General features: G+C 41.5%; 2 protein-coding genes across 2 annotated transcripts; both read left to right on the top strand.

Annotated features, from left to right (window-relative positions):
* Positions 1-3,420: 3,420 nt before the first annotated feature.
* On the top strand, positions 3,421-4,350 carry LOC131908367 (olfactory receptor 4X1-like). Its single transcript, XM_059259424.1, has one exon. It carries the CDS (start codon positions 3,421-3,423, stop codon positions 4,348-4,350), a length of 930 nt encoding a protein of 309 aa, XP_059115407.1.
* Positions 4,351-14,064: 9,714 nt separating this feature from the next.
* Positions 14,065-14,973, top strand: LOC131908365 (olfactory receptor 4C3D). Its single transcript, XM_059259423.1, has one exon. It carries the CDS (start codon positions 14,065-14,067, stop codon positions 14,971-14,973), a length of 909 nt encoding a protein of 302 aa, XP_059115406.1.
* Positions 14,974-16,970: the final 1,997 nt, after the last annotated feature.

Raw genomic sequence — 16,970 nt, 5'->3', positions numbered from 1 at the left:
CCAGCTCTTGAGGAATGTTGGGTTCAGTATGAAGAGAGGTTTTTCCTCATCAGCTTGTGTGTAATGTCATTCGGAATTCTTTTATAAAACTCAGTTAGTGTAACATTATGCAATACACTTTTGAAGTGTGATTGACTGTTTACTTGCATTTCAAGTAAATATTCTCATTCTTTTTACTTTTTTGTTTGTTTTTGTTTATTTACTTATTTTATTAATTTTTTCATTTATTTTACATACCAGCCACAGTTTCCTTTTCTCCCATTCCCTCTCCCTCCCACTTACCCCTTCCTGGCTTTTGGCAATTTATTCCCCATGCTGGATTGCCTCGTCCAGCCTTGATGCAGAGGGAGGAATTTGGTCCTGCTTCAACTTGATTTTTTTTTAAAAGAAATATTCTTTTGAGAAATTCAAGGTCCTCTGCTAAGACTTTCTTACACCTGACATTCAATGGAGGACATAAAGGTATTAATGTCATCTGAGCCTGAATGCAGAAATCTGAATTTTGGGTCTGGAGGCAGGATTCAGTGGTTGAGTGCTCATGTGGCATGTATAAGGCATTTGTTATTATCTTCAGCACTATAAAAAGAAAAAAAGGAAATAAGCTCAAATTTTGCTGAGGAATAATCTTGAACCAATATCTCCAAGTTTTAGACTCAGAAACATTAACACACTCTGTATATTTATTTGGCCACTTTGTTTTTAGAAATGGCTAATGAATATTTTTTTTCTGGGAGTGACTGTGAAAATGAACCCGCTTTCTGACTATAAAAGATCTGGAAGATAAGATTAATAATCAAGACAATTAAATATTTCCAAGGTAAGTTCAACTGCTAAGCTTCTCCTAGGGTGTACTTGGAATTATTTTCAAAAAGAGCGCATGTGCTTTTGAGTATCTGGTCTATTTTGAGAGAGCTCCTCCACTGTTGCCTTGGCTTCCTAATACAATAGGAATAGACAGAGGACTCAGAGATCACGCCAAGTTGCTTACTAACATCTCCTGTTCTCAAATCTTAATCTAGAGCAGATATAAGACATTCTCTAGGTGCCTTCAAGAGTTTACAGTTTTGCTGGTTAAGACCTGATGGAAGTAGGTCAAACACTTAAGTTTTAGCTAACTCTTGATGGCTAAGTGCTGGTGATAAGCTCTGTGGTCCCAAACTGGCATCCAAGCCTGTCTGACTCCAGAAAAATGTTTTCCCCTTCAGAATCTCCAGGCTGTGAAGATAAGGTGTCTCAGTAGGCATTATATCCAGGGCAAGTAGCCCACTGGAGTTGGAGCACATTATTGTTAATTCTTTTACTGTTGTTATTTACAATTTTCCTTTTCTCTTGGCTTTGCCTTTTTTTCCCCAGAAATGATTCTCTTCTCTCTTTCTGGTCTGCCTCCAGAATGGAGTCATAATTGGGGTAACACCAGAGGAGGAGTGGGTAGAAGAGATACTGTTGATTAGAAGTTGTGAAATTTGGTTCTTATCCCAATTCCATGTCACTTGGGCCTCAGAGTCTCCCTCAGTAAGATGAGAACCCATGAACTTCCTTCCAAAACCAAAGCTTATGATTACTGAGTAAAAGAAAATGGTGACAGAGGCTCCTGTGTCTGATTTATCTACCGCCCTCCCCCGTCCCTGTGATATATCTTTAGAGAAAAAGTGGGAGGGAGAGAACACTGGACGAGGGTAGCTGGGCCCATTTCATCTTACAGAACAGCACAGTACATGAGATTCTAGGAAGTGTCACACAGGAAGTCACAAAGTAGGTGCTGGATTCATTAGAATGATCTGAAAGGTTCTCAAGAAAATTGTTTATTGGGTCAATTTAGCTTAAGCTTCTATATTAATTTCTATTTAAAGATTCATTAACTACAAATCCTAGAAATATCTAGTTAGCTTTCTGTCTTATAAGAATGTACACTTATCTTTCAGTCTTTCACTTTGTCTCCAATCGTTAAGAATTTAAAATTAAAATTATTTATACCCCATAGGTGAAATGTCATCATTGTTGTCTGTGTTTAATTTGTCTGATGACTCCTTTATGAAAATTTCTCAAACGCTTTTTCATTTCCACTTAGGAGATGGTGGTTCCTTTATTGTTGTTCCACTCAAATACGTTTAATTTTTAACTTTTAAAGATGATTACATTGTAAGGATACCTTAAATATCAATAATCTTAAATTAAACCCAACCTAAGCCAAGGCAACCCAATCCAACCCAACCCAAATCAAACCAGAGCTGGGAAGACAGGTCAGCTGGTAAAGGGCTTGCCGTGAAAGAGTGAGGACCTGCGTTTCATCTCCAGCAACCAAGTGAAAAGCAAGCAAGATATGATGGTGCTTATTTATAATCTCAGTGCTGAGGAGGCAGAGCAGAGACAGGTGGATATCTCAGGTTTGCTGGCCAGCAAGCCTAGCAGAATTTATAAGCCCCATGACCCAGTGAGAGACACTGTCTCAAAAAACAATGTGGATAGCACTTTGGAGGAATTTCACCTGAATTACCTCTGGCCTCCACATACATGCACATACACTCACCACTTCTGTGCATGTGTTGGGTGGAAGATTGTATCAGAATCCTGGAATACTGAACATTTCTAAAGGTAGTTCTATACATGCCTCCACTGCAAGAGTACTTTGTTACTCCCCCTCACAGATGCCATGAACTGTGTCATAAGGTAAATAAAAGTATACTCAATTATGCTCTAATACTTTATAGTTTGATTTTAGCATGTACAAGCTTGGGAGCCTGGTAAGTTTTACCAATTGCAGAATAATTGGATTTGAGAAATTCTATTACTCCTAGTAGAATACTGATCCCCTCCTGGTGCAGGGCAGGGCTATATCATCAGTTAAGTCACTATGAGTGGGAGATTCAGGGAAGACATTTTGAAAAATACAAACAGCTGTCCAAGTATGGGATTTGTGACCTTGGGTACATGGTTGAACCTAATTATTTTTCTCATCTATAAAATATTCTCTTATTTCCCTCTGGGCTTGCCCCATGCATATCATCCCTCTATTTTTTAGGATAGTGAGGCAATTCCTATGTATTTATAGCACTACAAAGTGAAATTGCAGCCTGAGACTAATATCCAGCAGTAGAGAATTGCTATTTTAGTCACTTGTGTCATGGAGTCCTTGCTTTGGGGAAACCCAAACCAAACAGGGAGGGGGGAGGAAGGAAGGAAAGGTGGAAAGGAGAGAGAGAAAGAGAGAGACAGAGAGACAGAGAGAGAGAGACAGAGAGACAGAGAGAGAGAGACAGAGAGACAGAGAGAGAGAGAGAGAGAGAGAGAGAGAGAGAGAGAGAGAGAGAGGGGAAGGAATGATACCAGACCACAAAGTCCAAAGAGGACGCCTCTCATTTCTGATGGAGTTCTGATTCCATTTTCTGTGATTCTAGACTCTCAGAATCTGCTCTTTAAAACATGGCAGCTACAAGCAACGTGACAGAAATAATTTTCTTGGGATTCTCCCAGAGCCAGCATGTACAGAAGGTCATTTTTGTGATGTTTCTCCTGATGTACACAGCCATTGTGCTGGGCAATGGCCTCATTGTGGTGACTGTCATGGCCAGCAAAGGGCTCTCTTCCCCTATGTATTTCTTCCTCAGCTACTTGTCATTGGTAGAGCTCTGCTACTGTTCTGTCACAGCCCCCAAGCTCATCTTTGACTCTTTGCTCAAGAGGAAAGTCATTTCCCTCCAGGGCTGCATCACACAGATATTTTTCCTCCATTTCTTTGGTGGCACTGAAATCTTTCTTCTGACGGTGATGGCCTATGACCGCTATGTGGCCATCTGCAAGCCCTTGCACTATGTCACCGTCATGAATCGAAGAGTGTGTGGCCTCCTGGTGGGGGCAGCGTGGAGTGGGGGCTTACTGCATTCTGCTGGACAAGCCTTCCTTATTTTCCAGCTGCCCTTTTGTGGTCCCAACGTCATTGACCACTACTTCTGCGATGTCCACCCAGTGCTGAAGTTGGCTTGCTCAGACACCTTCCTCATTAGCCTGCTAGTCATCATCAACGGTGGCTCCATCTCAGTGATCAGCTTTGCAGTGCTGCTGGCTTCTTATGTGGTCATCCTGCATTCCCTGAGGAGCCACACAGCAGAAGGACGGCGTAGGGCACTCTCTACCTGTGCCTCTCACCTTACTGTGGTGGGTCTGTTTTTCATACCCTGTTCATTTGTCTACATGAGACCCTGCATCACCCTCCCTGTGGACAAGATCGTGGCTGTGTTTTATACAGTTGTCACACCTCTCTTGAACCCCATTATTTACTCTTTCAGAAACACTGAGGTGAAAAATGCCATGAGGAGACTTGTAGGGAGGAAGATGACTTGGGAAGAAAAATAGAAAATGTAGACAAAACAGGGAAACTAGAAAATGGGAAGTTGGGAGTACCTCAGTTCCCGCTTGGTCTCTACCTTGTCTGATAATGGCCTTATTGAAATTTCCATTTCCTCATCTTTATGACAATAGAAAAAGAGTAAAGACACCTAGAATGGAGTGAGAGCGATATTTTAGTGCCCCAGTGGCCTTGAGGCAGATTGGCAAGTCTGGAGTAAGGGAACTTCTTCAGAACCCTAGGTCAGTCTGGGAAGATTGAGGAAGGAGATAAAGAAGAGGGACATGAAGAGGCAGTATTCATAGTTTTGTTCTCTGATGTTTCCCAAGTATCTAGAACATTGCTTGGCACTTTGTTAGTGTTCCATTAATATCTACTGATTCAATGAGTGAATGAATAAATACTAGTCATGGAAGATGAAAACAATGGTAACAACTAATAGATGTCGGGAAATACTATATTTTCTTATCTTGGCACTGAGAGTTTCTGTTCTGGTGTTCACCATGGAAGTTGTGTGTAATATAATACAAACAGAATTCAAAACCCTGAGAAAATAACAAAGCTATGGTAAATGAATGACTATATGAAAGAATAAACAAATATCATAGGCTCTAAGTAACTGTGAATAAATGAATATAGTAAGTAAATTGTATTAAATTTAACAAAAACTAGCCAGTGGTTCCTAAGTGCCCAGAATCATGTCAAATGCTTCCCCTCACCTTGGCTATTGACCTTGACTATTGTAGTGATAAAATGTGTTTTTTTTTTTTTGGGGTGTGTGTGTGTGTGTGTGTGTGTGAGAGAGAGAGAGAGAGAGAGAGAGAGAGAGAGAGAGAGAGAGAGAGAGAGAGAGAGAGAGAGACAGAGAGAGAGACAGAGAGAGAGACAGAGAGAGAGACAGAGAGAGAGAGACAGAGACACAGAGACCCACAGAGAGAATATGAATCCTTGACTCAAAGGCTGAGTTTCTTCTAGGTATATAAATCAATAATTGTGAAAAATGGAAAAATGTTCTTCTTGAGAGTACATCAGTACCTGGAGTAGAGTTGTTGTGGGTCCAATGTCAAGGACAGGTTGGTAGATGGTTGGGGAAAAAGTAATTAAACTCCTACATAATAGTACCTAAGCCCTGCTTTTAAAAAATGATTTCCCCTTCTATTTTCTCCCTTCAAACAATCCCGTGTAGCACCATACCCTACTCTCTTTTAAACTTATGGTTTCTTTTTCTTTAATTTTATACACACACACACACACACACACACACAAATGCAACAAAATATTAAAAAAATAAAATAGCCTAAATACATATGTAACTCATGAACACATTGGTTTTTCTTGTCCCTGATTTTATAAAATAGTTTCATACACACACAATCTTATGACTTGCAATTTTCACTTAACATATTTCCAAGAGCCATATATATATATTTTACCATTTACTATTATAAAATAACTTGTTGAGTGAATATATTATAATTGTTTTACCATTTTCTTGTAAGTGTGTCTTGGTTCAACAAGACACATATAGGCTTACAACAATATATAGGTGCTTATGTAAACCTTCTCTTATGTGTGGAAAGATTTCTCTGGCATATGCAGTTGGGTGTGGAATTGTTGTTGTTGAAGGGTATGCTTAATTGCTTAATTGCTTTTAAAAGTGATTGAGCCCTACAACTAACAATGGTTTAAGAGATTCTGTTGCTATACACCCTTGCCAACATGTGTACCACCATGATGTCTTTTGGAAGCTTCAGGTGTATGTACAATGTACATTCTTAGTTTACCTGAGATGCTACAATAAGAATACTAGTTTGAAATAGCCCAAACACAAATATTCATTTCTTATTGTTTTGTCAGCTCAAAGTGAAGGCACCAGAAAATTAGGTATCTGCTCAGGGTTTGCTTCATGACACAAAGATACAAGTTGAATTATTTGCCCAAAGAAAAAAGCTGGGAATAGAGATATGGGTGAGAATGAACCCATAGGCATCTAAGCCTGGGTATTGAACATTTTATTTGAATGGTTAATTGTGACTGCAAAGCTAGGAAATCTGGGGTCACAGGTTCTTCCAGACTTTGTCCACTTTTCTGTATTATCACACCTGGGCTATGGCCAAGATAGGGCCTCAGAGGACTATGGTATTTAAATTACTGGTTTAGTGCCAACTTCTTCCAGCCTGGGAGGTGGAAGAGTTTTTTTTTTAAGAGCAGAGTCTTCATTTCAGACACCCAGGGAAGACATCTTCAAATTACTGTGGTTTTCAGAACAGGGAGGGAAATAAAGAGACGTTGTTCCTATTCTGATTGGTCATTTATTTAGTGACTTAATTCAAGAAGTCAAACATTGGGTGTCAGCACTGGGATCTTTAGGGAGGAAGAACAGCCATCTATTTCTCCAATTCTCTTCTTACTTCTGGCTCCAGAGAGCCAGGAAAGCAGGGGCTAGGGTGTAGGGTAGTCGGTAAGATAAGGCTGTGATGGTTGCAACACGAAGCATGCTGGGAACTGCTCTTATAGTCAGTACCCAAAATTACAACTGGAACTGCAGAAACTTTCCAACCTTCAGCAAGAGGATAAAATTATACCTTAGTTCAATCTTTCACTTTTCAACTTGGTCACACAAGTAAGTTTTTCTCCATTGTTGATAACTTTTTGCTAAGTTCTATTTTACAATTGTTCTTATAACGCAACAAAATAATCTATTTGAAAATTTTGTGTGTGATATATATGTGTGTGTGTGTGTGTATGTGTGTGTGTGTGTGTGTGTGTGTGTGTGTGTATGCACACATACGGACTACATGTGCCTATGAAAGGAAGATTCCTTTTTGTTGAATCAGGTTCTTCCACTGAACCTGGACTGCAAGATGGATGGATCAGTGAGCTCCAGGGATCCACCCTTTTCTCCCCCAGTGTTACAGATGTGTGCGGTTTATCAGAAGGCTGAACTCAGGTCCTCATGCTTGTGTTGCAAGCACTTTACTGGCTGACCCGACTCCCCTGCTCCCCTCTTTGACTTTTTTTTAAAATGGCTCTGAGTTTGCTTTTCTCTCTGAATTTTTACTGAAGTTACTGAAATTGTCTTTTATACTTGATATGAAGGTTTGAATTGAGAAAAGAGACAGATTAGTTAATAACAAATGACAACTTAAAGTTGTTTGGAAGGGTTTTGGTGGCCACAGTGTGTTCATATATTTTCTTATTTGACCCTTCAAAACTCTCGGGGCAAGTGTTGGCAACCTCCTCATGCAAATGAAGAAGCTGTGGAGTTGACTGCAATAACGCATGGAAAGAGCTTAGCATGGAGACTGACATGATCTAAATACAACACATGCTCTAAGTCCATAAAACTTCCACTTTATTTTTTACAACTTTGCCTGTCCTTCCAAAGCTTGTAATCATTTGGGATATCTAGGGCTCCACACAGATGTATTATACCCCTGAAAAGCTGTAACTCTTGGTCAGTGTTTCAAGAGAACCTCACTTGAACTGAGAAGACCTCCCTCATACATCTACGATTGACCATTTATAATTGGTTTCTGAAAACTTTGCAAACTGACAGACAAGAGAGGAGAGGAGGAGTCACACAAAGAGAATAATGTGTGGTGGGGAGAGGCATTACTGACAAATCATAGATCTCACCCTATCCAGTTCTGTGTTTGGCTGCATGCATTATAAAAAACCCAGTAAATTATGTAAGTAAAGAGAGCAATTAAATCAACAATCCTAAAGAGTAGCTTGTAGAAGCCTGTGATTCAGATCCAAGTGTGAACAACCTGGGAACCCACTAGTCACTCTTGGTATCCTAAGTTGGGAGCAGTTTTATGGCTCCGGATCCTTGATATGCGGGATGTAGGCCAACTCTGTGAGGCGGTGTCTGCACTAAGATAAATGTAGAGCAGGTGATGGGCATCTGTAGAGAACTAGAGTGTTGCTTGGTATGGAAAGCTCACACACTATGTATCAGAAAAGCTTCCTCCCTTCAGATGAAATCCTGTTTTACTACCATTTGTGGATTGTTACTGTCCATGCAGGGCAGGGGTAGACTTGCTCTTTCAGTCTCATTACAATGATGAAATAATATGATGCACAGTAAAATTCTGACGCATTCAGATAGATGAATTATATGCAGATAAAATTTTCTCAAAAAAGAGAGACTGATCTGGCCAAGGAGCTGATTCAGTCAGGAAAGTACTTGCCATGCAGGCATGAGGCCTGAATCTCCAGAAGTTACATAAAAAGTCGAGTGTGGTGGCACATGCCTGTAACCCCAGTGTTGGGTGGGGCAGAGACAGGTGGGTCCCTGGAGCTCATTGGCCAGCCATTCCAGCCAAATTGGTGAGCTTCTGGTTCAGTGGGAGACCCTGCCTCAAAAACTAAGACACCTAATGAGGATCTCCAGCTTCCGCATGCACATGTACACATATGCACAAACTCACATGAAAGCACACATATACCCCCCATCACACACAAGCTGATGTGTTTTCTAACTTTTAATCATCCCTCCAAGTGATTTTTCTCCATTATGATAATTATGATTCCTACTTCAAGAAGATATTTGTGATATAAATGTGAGATTTGCTGCTTCTACCTCATGGATATGTAGTGGGATCATGCAGGGATGCTAGGCTCCAAATCTGTGTACTTATTTCTTATAATTCCACTATAATGAAATGCTTATGAAGGTATTGACTGCCTATTTCAAATATAAAAACATAAATATGCAAATGGTGAAAAACTATGTTTTTTTTTCTTTACCAGTTCCCACAGATGTTTGGTAAGAAACTTCAAGACTGTCATCTGAGAGGCTGAGCTTGGGCAACACTGAGCATAGACTAATTTCCATAGCATTAGCGATTTTCCAGAGAGAGAAGACATTACATAGAAAAATGTAAGCTGCTGTTCAGTGTAAATAGTGGTTAAACCAATGTGAATTAAAGGCTGGGGAGTGGCTGAGAGGGCAGAAGTACTTGCTGGAGACCTGAGCCTAAGCGTGAATGCTCAACACTCATGGTAAACAGCTGGGCATGGCTGTGTGAACACCTGTGACCCCAGAGTGGGGGAGGGGAGGAAGAGGCAGAGACAGAAGGATTGCCAGGTGCCAGCCTGGTTCCAGGATCAGTGGAGACTCTTTTTTTTTTTTTTTTTGTCTTGTTTTGTTTTCGAGACAGGGTTTCTCTGCGTAGCTTTGCGCCTTTCCTGGAGCTTGCACTGTTGACCAGGCTGGCCTCGAACGCACAGAGATCCGCCTGCCTCTGCCTCCCGAGTGCTGGGATTAAAGGCGTGCGCCACCACTGCCCGGCGAGACTCGGTTTTAAGGGAATATGGTGGAAAGTGACAGAACAGTACACTGATTGTCTTCTCTGGAGCATGTGCCTGCGCGCGCGCGCACACACACACACACACACACACACACACACACACACACACACGTGCATACGCGCACAAATAGCCATATTAATAATGGTATGTGAATTAAAAAAGGAATGATGAAATACAGATATCTTGATATCTATTATTGGCCAGGGTGAGAGAAATAGGTAATTTATATTTTGGCATTAACTATCTAAATTGGAAATTCCTCAAAGGCCTTTATAGTATTATTAAACATTACATATTATGACATTAATTGGGATAAATATTAAGTGTATAGTATGTTTACAAAGTAAAAGTGATAAATGAACATGTAAAAGTTACATGTAAAAGAAAAGGTGAATGAAATGTGTTAGGAAATAGTAATTTTTTAAATTGTCAAGTAAAGTAAAATTTCCCACTTCTTTCAATAGTTTCCTAAATTCTGTCTAAGAATTGTGGGTAGTTATTCAGTCTCTGCCATTGCCTTTTTCCCTTTTCCCTGAAAGGCTCAGTTGATGTGTATCATTGCAAAAACCAGGGCTCAAACCTTCCTTTGCTTTCTGTTCCTCTTGTGGGGTTAGTAACCTGGGTTCTGTGATGTTAGTGGGAGTTCAAACTGGGGAGTCAGAAGGCATGAGTGCAGTGTTTGTGACTTGGGCTGGCTACTTAGTTATTCTAGGTCAAGTTTTTAACCTTTAAGAATCAAAAGGGTTATGTAAGATTACCATTCTACTAATCAGTGTTCTCTAGAGTGGTGGTTCTCAACCTGTGGGTCATGACCCCATTGGGGGTTGTGTATCAGATATCCTGTATATCAGACATTTACATTATGATTCATAACAGTAGCAAAATCACAATTATGAAGTAGCAACAAAAATAATTTTATGATTGGGGGTCACCACAACATGAGGAACTGTATTAAAGGGTTGCAGCATTAGGAAGGTTGACAGCCACTGCTCTGGAGGGAACTTATAGAATGAATCTCTCTCTCTCTGTCTCTCATCTATCTATCTATCTATCTATCTATCTATCTATCTATCTATCTATCTATCTATCTATCTATCTATCTATCTCCAACTCTAGTATCCCCATATATATGATATTAGAATGGCTTACAGACTGTGGTCTAGCTAGTCCAACAATGACTGCCTAGCAATGGAAGGTCCAAGAATCCAGTAGTCATTCAGTCCACAAGGCTGGATGTCTCAGCTGGTTTCCAGTATATGCTGGAATGCTGAAGAAGGAGGCTCTAAAATTCCAGTGAAGGAATGGACTTGCTAGTGAGAGCAAGAGCAAGCAGGCAGAGAGAGCAAGCTTCCTTCTTCTCTGTGGATGTTCCTGCCTCATGCTTGAACAGTAAGTCCTCTTGCCCACTGAGCGGTATCTTCAAGCTCTTCTAACAGGAACAAAATTTGATAAGATGTGGTGACCAAGTTTGGAAGTATGAGATAGGTAAGGATGGGTTCTATGCTTTTGGTAGATGGCACATGAAACTCAGTGAATAGAGAAGGGGTTAAATGAGTTCAAATTGAGGAAGTGTCCATTTGAATTGGGAAGGGGAGTTGTAAGTTAGAGGTTTCACTCTACAAAAGAAAGTAAAAAAACTGTCCAAAACTAGTTATTTTTAATGAAAGTATATATTTAAATCAATTTATTTATTTTAAGCTGACTGTTTTTATAACATATTGCATAAGATATTCTTGTGGTATATTATGTGTTTTTCCCCACCCTATTCAAATTTTGCTTACTATGTAATGATTGTTCATATGAGCATAACATAGTGTGATATTTCAACAGAAGTGTACAGCATGCACTGATTACACAAAGATCACTACCGTTTTATTCTCTTTAAACTTTTCTTCGTGTTTTGAACCTTCAAACTCTTTTCATCCAGATCTTCATAAGATATATAATAGTCTATCATGAAGTATAGTTACAGCATTGTATGGCAGGATACCATTACAAAACCTGTAGGAAAACATCATCTCTTCCTCACTGGGAAAATTTTTTAGTATTAAAATTTCAAATACATTTCTGTGAATACAATATTATTGTTTAGTATACAGCATAAAATTGTTAACTTTATAAAGTATTCAACTGTCTAAATAGCAAAAGAATCCCACTCTTGGCATAAATATTGATTTCTCTGTTATATCAAAATTAAAATTTACCATTATTCTAACACTGAGAAATGAGATAACAGAACAGTCTCCACAGACACAATGAACAAGGATTTCATGAACATCTTTAATACATATAAAGTTTTATCTCTTGCTTTTGAGACACAGGATTTATACTATGTTAATGACATATATTAAAGGATTAACACACAAGGGTAGAATGGATTTGGAGGCAGAAGACATGTGTGTTCATTCTAGAATCATATAGACCACAGGTTTCCTTTCTCTTGTCAAGGTCACAGAGTAACATCTTAGTGAGTGACTAGAGATACCTTCCTGTGTGAATGAGTGATAATACCACCCACTCTACCGACTTTTAGGGAAAAAGAGCAAGAATGGAGGCCAACTGTTTTGTAAGATATGAATTATTTCAGAAACCTGTCAATAGGATTATTTTTCCAAGATATGTTTTCAAATACTCCACTTATAGCTGTATTTTTCTTTCAGTGGAGTTATTACAATTTTGTTCAGGGTTTTTGTTTGTTTGTTTTGTTTTGTTTTTAAGTATAAAATGTCTTACAACCCAAGTAACACTGAACTCAGGCCAAACTCCAGTGTCCTATCCTCCTTTGTCATTTTAAATCATTCTAAGAAGAAATTTGTTTTGTTTCAAAAGAAAAAGCACTTGGTTATAAAAAGACCTACATTGACTTTCAACTCAATGGTATGTATCAGAACATTTTATACCTATTTCTTTTACAAAATTTATCTTTTTATACTCTAAATATAGTTTCTTTCAGGCAGCTTGAAGCAACTCAAAGGCAATCATTTCATATTTATCCCTTTTTGGTGTTGGAGTGTGAACCCCAGGCTTCATGAATGCTAAACACACAATCTACCCCTGAGTCACGTGCCCCAGGTCAGTATTCTCCTTCATATCAAGTTCCTAACTCTCAGCTGCCCCTGCCCTACTTTGCAAAGGTTAGCACCACCCATAGAGACACTGGATGAATAGAAATCTGTTCAGTACAGATGGAAAAAACTGTTGTAATTTTGGTTAGTTATTTGCTAGTTTGCTTTTGAAACAAGGTCTCAAATTGACTAGTCTGGCCTTGAGTTTCTAATCCTCCTGTCCACTGCTCCTAGGATAGGGATTAGAAACAATAGTAAGCATAGTCTTGATACTTCTATTATGTAAACAATTTTCGTTTGCATAGCTTTATCACAGAGACACACATTGTTTGAGAGAATTTTATCTTATTTCTATTATGAATTACAGTTGTTCTTACTCCGAGAAAAAAATCAATTCTTTTTTTAATTGTCTAAAAAAATTAATAATAATATTTAAATAATACTAAAAAATAAAAACAACAGCCAGGTGGTGGTGGCACATACCTTTAATCCCAGCACTCTGAATACAGGCAGGTGGATTTCTGAGTTTGAGGCCAGCCTGGTCTACAGAGCGAGTTCTAGGACAGCCAGAGCTACACAGAGAAACCCTGTCTCGAGAAAACAAAACAAAACAAAACAAAAAAAACCCAAACCAAAAAACCAAAACCAACCAACCAACCAACTAAAACTCCATTAAAATAAAAAGGATTGAGGGCCAGGGCGATGACCCAGCAGGAAAAGTGCTTCCTGTGTGAGTGTGAGGACCAGAATTTAGATTCCCATAATTTTAGTTAAAGCTGGTGGATGTTGCAGACCAGCTGCAATCCCAGAATGCAGGAGGCAGAGACTCCAGTATCCCTGGGGCAAGCTGTCTAGCTAGATTTGCTGAATCTGCAAGCTTTGGGTTCAAGTGAGAGAGACTTTGCCTCAACATATAAGATGGGCAGTGATTGAGAAAGTTATCTGATGTCAACCTCTGGCCTCTATGCATACATGCACGCCCAACTACACAGACAGGTAAACACCCTTATATGAATGCATGAATCACACACACACAAACACACACACACACACACACACACACACACACATACACGATAAAAACAGAACTTTTTCTTACATGCCCCAAAGTAAAAAAATTGCAGTACTTTTAGAGGTATTTATTTTACTTTACATTTACTTAAAATAACTAGCTGGAAACAACATGATTTACATTACTAAAGGGTCTTTATTTAGGGATTTAGATTAATTATACTCCATACAAACTGTTTTCCTCCAGCCCCCAATTTCTTGAAATGTTTCAGAAACAGCAACTGAACTTCCTTCCCAGGATAAGTCTCTGGATGCAGCTGAGACTTCATGGATAATCTACGCAACATCACAGAATTTTTCATGCTGGGACTCTCCCAGAACTCCCAGGTACAGAGGATGTTATTTGTGCTTTTTCTGTTTGTCTACCTGGTCTCTGTCAGCGGCAACCTACTTATCATTATCACTATCATCTTCAGCCCCAACCTGGGATCCCCCATGTATTATTTCCTCTCACATTTGTCCTTCATTGATACTTGTTACTCCTCTTGTATGACACCCAAACTCATTGCTGACTCCCTGTATGAGGGGAGAGCCATCTCTTTTGAGGGCTGCTTGGCCCAGTTCTTTGTGGCTCATTTATTGGGAGGAACTGAGATCATTCTGCTCACAGCGATGGCCTATGACCGCTATGTAGCCATCTGCAAGCCCCTGTACTATACCACCACCATGACCAGGCACCTCTGTGTTGTGCTGGTGGCAGTGGCTTGGCTGGGTGGCTTCCTGCATTCATCAGTTCAGCTCTTTCTGGTCCTTCAGTTGCCCTTCTGTGGACCCAATGTAATCGATCACTTTGTGTGTGACTTATACCCTCTACTGGAGCTGGCCTGCACCAACACCTATGTCATTGGCCTGCTGGTGGTGGCCAACAGTGGTGTGATCTGCCTGCTAAACTTCCTCATGCTGGCTGCCTCCTATGTGGTCATCCTGCGCTCCTTGAGGTCCCACAGTGCAGAGGGGAGACGGAAAGCGCTGTCTACCTGTGGGGCCCACTTCACTGTTGTGGCTCTGTTCTTTGTGCCCTGTATATTTATTTACATGAGGCCATCCTCCACTCTGTCCGTAGACAAAATTGTAGCTGTGTTTTATTGTATTTTGACACCCATGTTCAACCCCCTGATTTATACCCTGAGAAATGCAGAGGTGAAAAATGCCATGAAGAATCTCTGGAGAAAATGAGGAATTTTCAATGCAGGATACAAGTTACAGTGGGGGAAATAATTCATAGCTATATGAATTCATACTTTGTATGGGACCTGAGTAATTGTCAAAAATTTCAGGATAAAACTGCACGAATGTAGGCAGGTGCTAGCTACCCACAGGCTAGCTTGGACCCTCAGGGTCCGGGCTGATAGGAGACATCCAGGATAGATGGGTCCCATTATGATGAGCAAATACGTGGTGGAGAAATAGAAGAGAAAGAGGAGCAGAATGGTTCATGTGATGTGGAAAGAGGCAGAATGGAAGACGTGAAGGCCACGGTGAGGAGTAGGTTGATGCTGGAGGTCAGCTTGCCACCCGGGGCCATGGTATTGTCCAAGCCTGAGCTGCTGCTGAGCGCCATGCCTAGGTCCGGGGCCCTACAGCAGCCAGGGTCTGTGTTAACATCCATGGCCCATGTTGCCACCAAAGGCCACATGGAAATCTGGGGTCTGGACTGCAACCTGTGGCCTTGTTGGTATCCAAGGGCTGTGCCATCACTGGAGTCACATTGGTCTGGATGGCCTATGTTGCCACCCAGGGCCATGGTGTCATTCAGGTCAGGGCTGCTGCTGAGGGCTGCCATGGCCCTTTAGCAGCCAGGGTCTGAGTCTACGTCTGTGTCTCCTGTTGCAACTGAAGGCCATGTGGTTGCCCCGGGTCTGATCAGCCACCTGAGACAATGCTGGTGCCCAAAGGCCATGCTGCATCTGGGACTATACAGATTTAAGTGGCATATACTGCTAGCCAGTGCCATGGTGATGTCCTGACCAGGGCTGCAGCTGGGGGTCATGTCTGGGTTCATGGCTCTACTGAAGCCAAGGTCTGTGTTGATGTCCATGATTCCTGTTGCCATCAAGTGCCTTGCTGATTGCTGGGGTCTGTGCTGCCACCTGGGGCAGTGTTGGTGTCCTAAGGCTGTGTTGCTGCTCAGGTCATGCCGATCTGGGTGGCCTTTGTCACCATCTGGGGCCATGGTGACATCCAGACCCCAGCTATTGCCAAGGACCATGTCTGGGTGTGGTCCTACCACAGCTAGGGTTTGTGTTGAAGTTGTCTCCACTAGGGCCCATGTGGAGGCCAGGGTTCTGCACCCCAACCTGTGGCCCTGTTGGTAGTCTGGGGACCATGCTTCAGCTAGGGCCATACAACTCTGTGTGGCCTGTGATTCCATGTTGTCATCTGGGTCTGGGCTGCTGTCAAGGATCATGTCTGGGTCTGTGGCCCAGTAGCAGCCAGGGTCTGAGTTGATGACCATGGCTCCTATTGCCACTGAGGTTCATGTGGATGCTGGAGATCAGGTCAATTACTTGAGTCTGTGTTGGTGTCCAAGGGCCATGCTGCAGCTGGGGCCATACAGATCTGAGTGGCATATACTACTACCTGGTGCCATGGTGACTCTGGGCCAGGGCTGCAGCTGGGGGCCATGTCTGGGTCTGTGGCCCTATTGCAGCCAGGATCTGGGTTGATGTCTAAGGTTCCTGTTACCAATGAAAGCCATGAGGACACTTGAGGTCTGGGGCCATGTTAGTGTCTGAGGGCCACGATGCTGCTGGGGCCGTGCTGATCTGAGTGGCCTGCTCTGCCACCTGGGACCTCAGTGAGATTCAGATCTGGCTACTGCCAAGGACCATGTCTGGGTCCATAGTCCTATTGCAGCTGGGGTCTGTGTTGAAGTTCAACGTCTGTGTTGCCACCAAAGGTCACATGGAAGTCTGGGGTTGGGGCCACAACCTGTGGCCTTGTTGATATCCAGTGGCCATGTCACTGCCAGAGACATCCTGATTTGAGTGGCCTGTGTTTCTATATGGAGCTAGGATGTCATCTAGGGGTCAAGCTGCTGCCAAGGGCCATGTTTGGGTCCATGGTCCAGCTGCAGCTGTGGTCTGTGATGATGTCTGTGGCCTGTGTCACCTCAGGGGACCGTAGGAACCATGTGTGATGAAATCAGAGGGCCATATTGAGCCAGCCCCATA

Source organism: Peromyscus eremicus, chromosome 4, assembly GCF_949786415.1.
Source record: "Peromyscus eremicus chromosome 4, PerEre_H2_v1, whole genome shotgun sequence".
Lineage (NCBI taxonomy): Eukaryota > Metazoa > Chordata > Mammalia > Rodentia > Cricetidae > Peromyscus > Peromyscus eremicus.
This window is presented reverse-complemented; position numbering and strand designations above follow the sequence as displayed.

Coding starts and splice junctions, on each gene's coding strand:
- LOC131908365 (XM_059259423.1), top strand. CDS start 14,065: ATGGATAATCTACGCAACATCACAGAATTTTTCATGCTGGGACTCTCC.
- LOC131908367 (XM_059259424.1), top strand. CDS start 3,421: ATGGCAGCTACAAGCAACGTGACAGAAATAATTTTCTTGGGATTCTCC.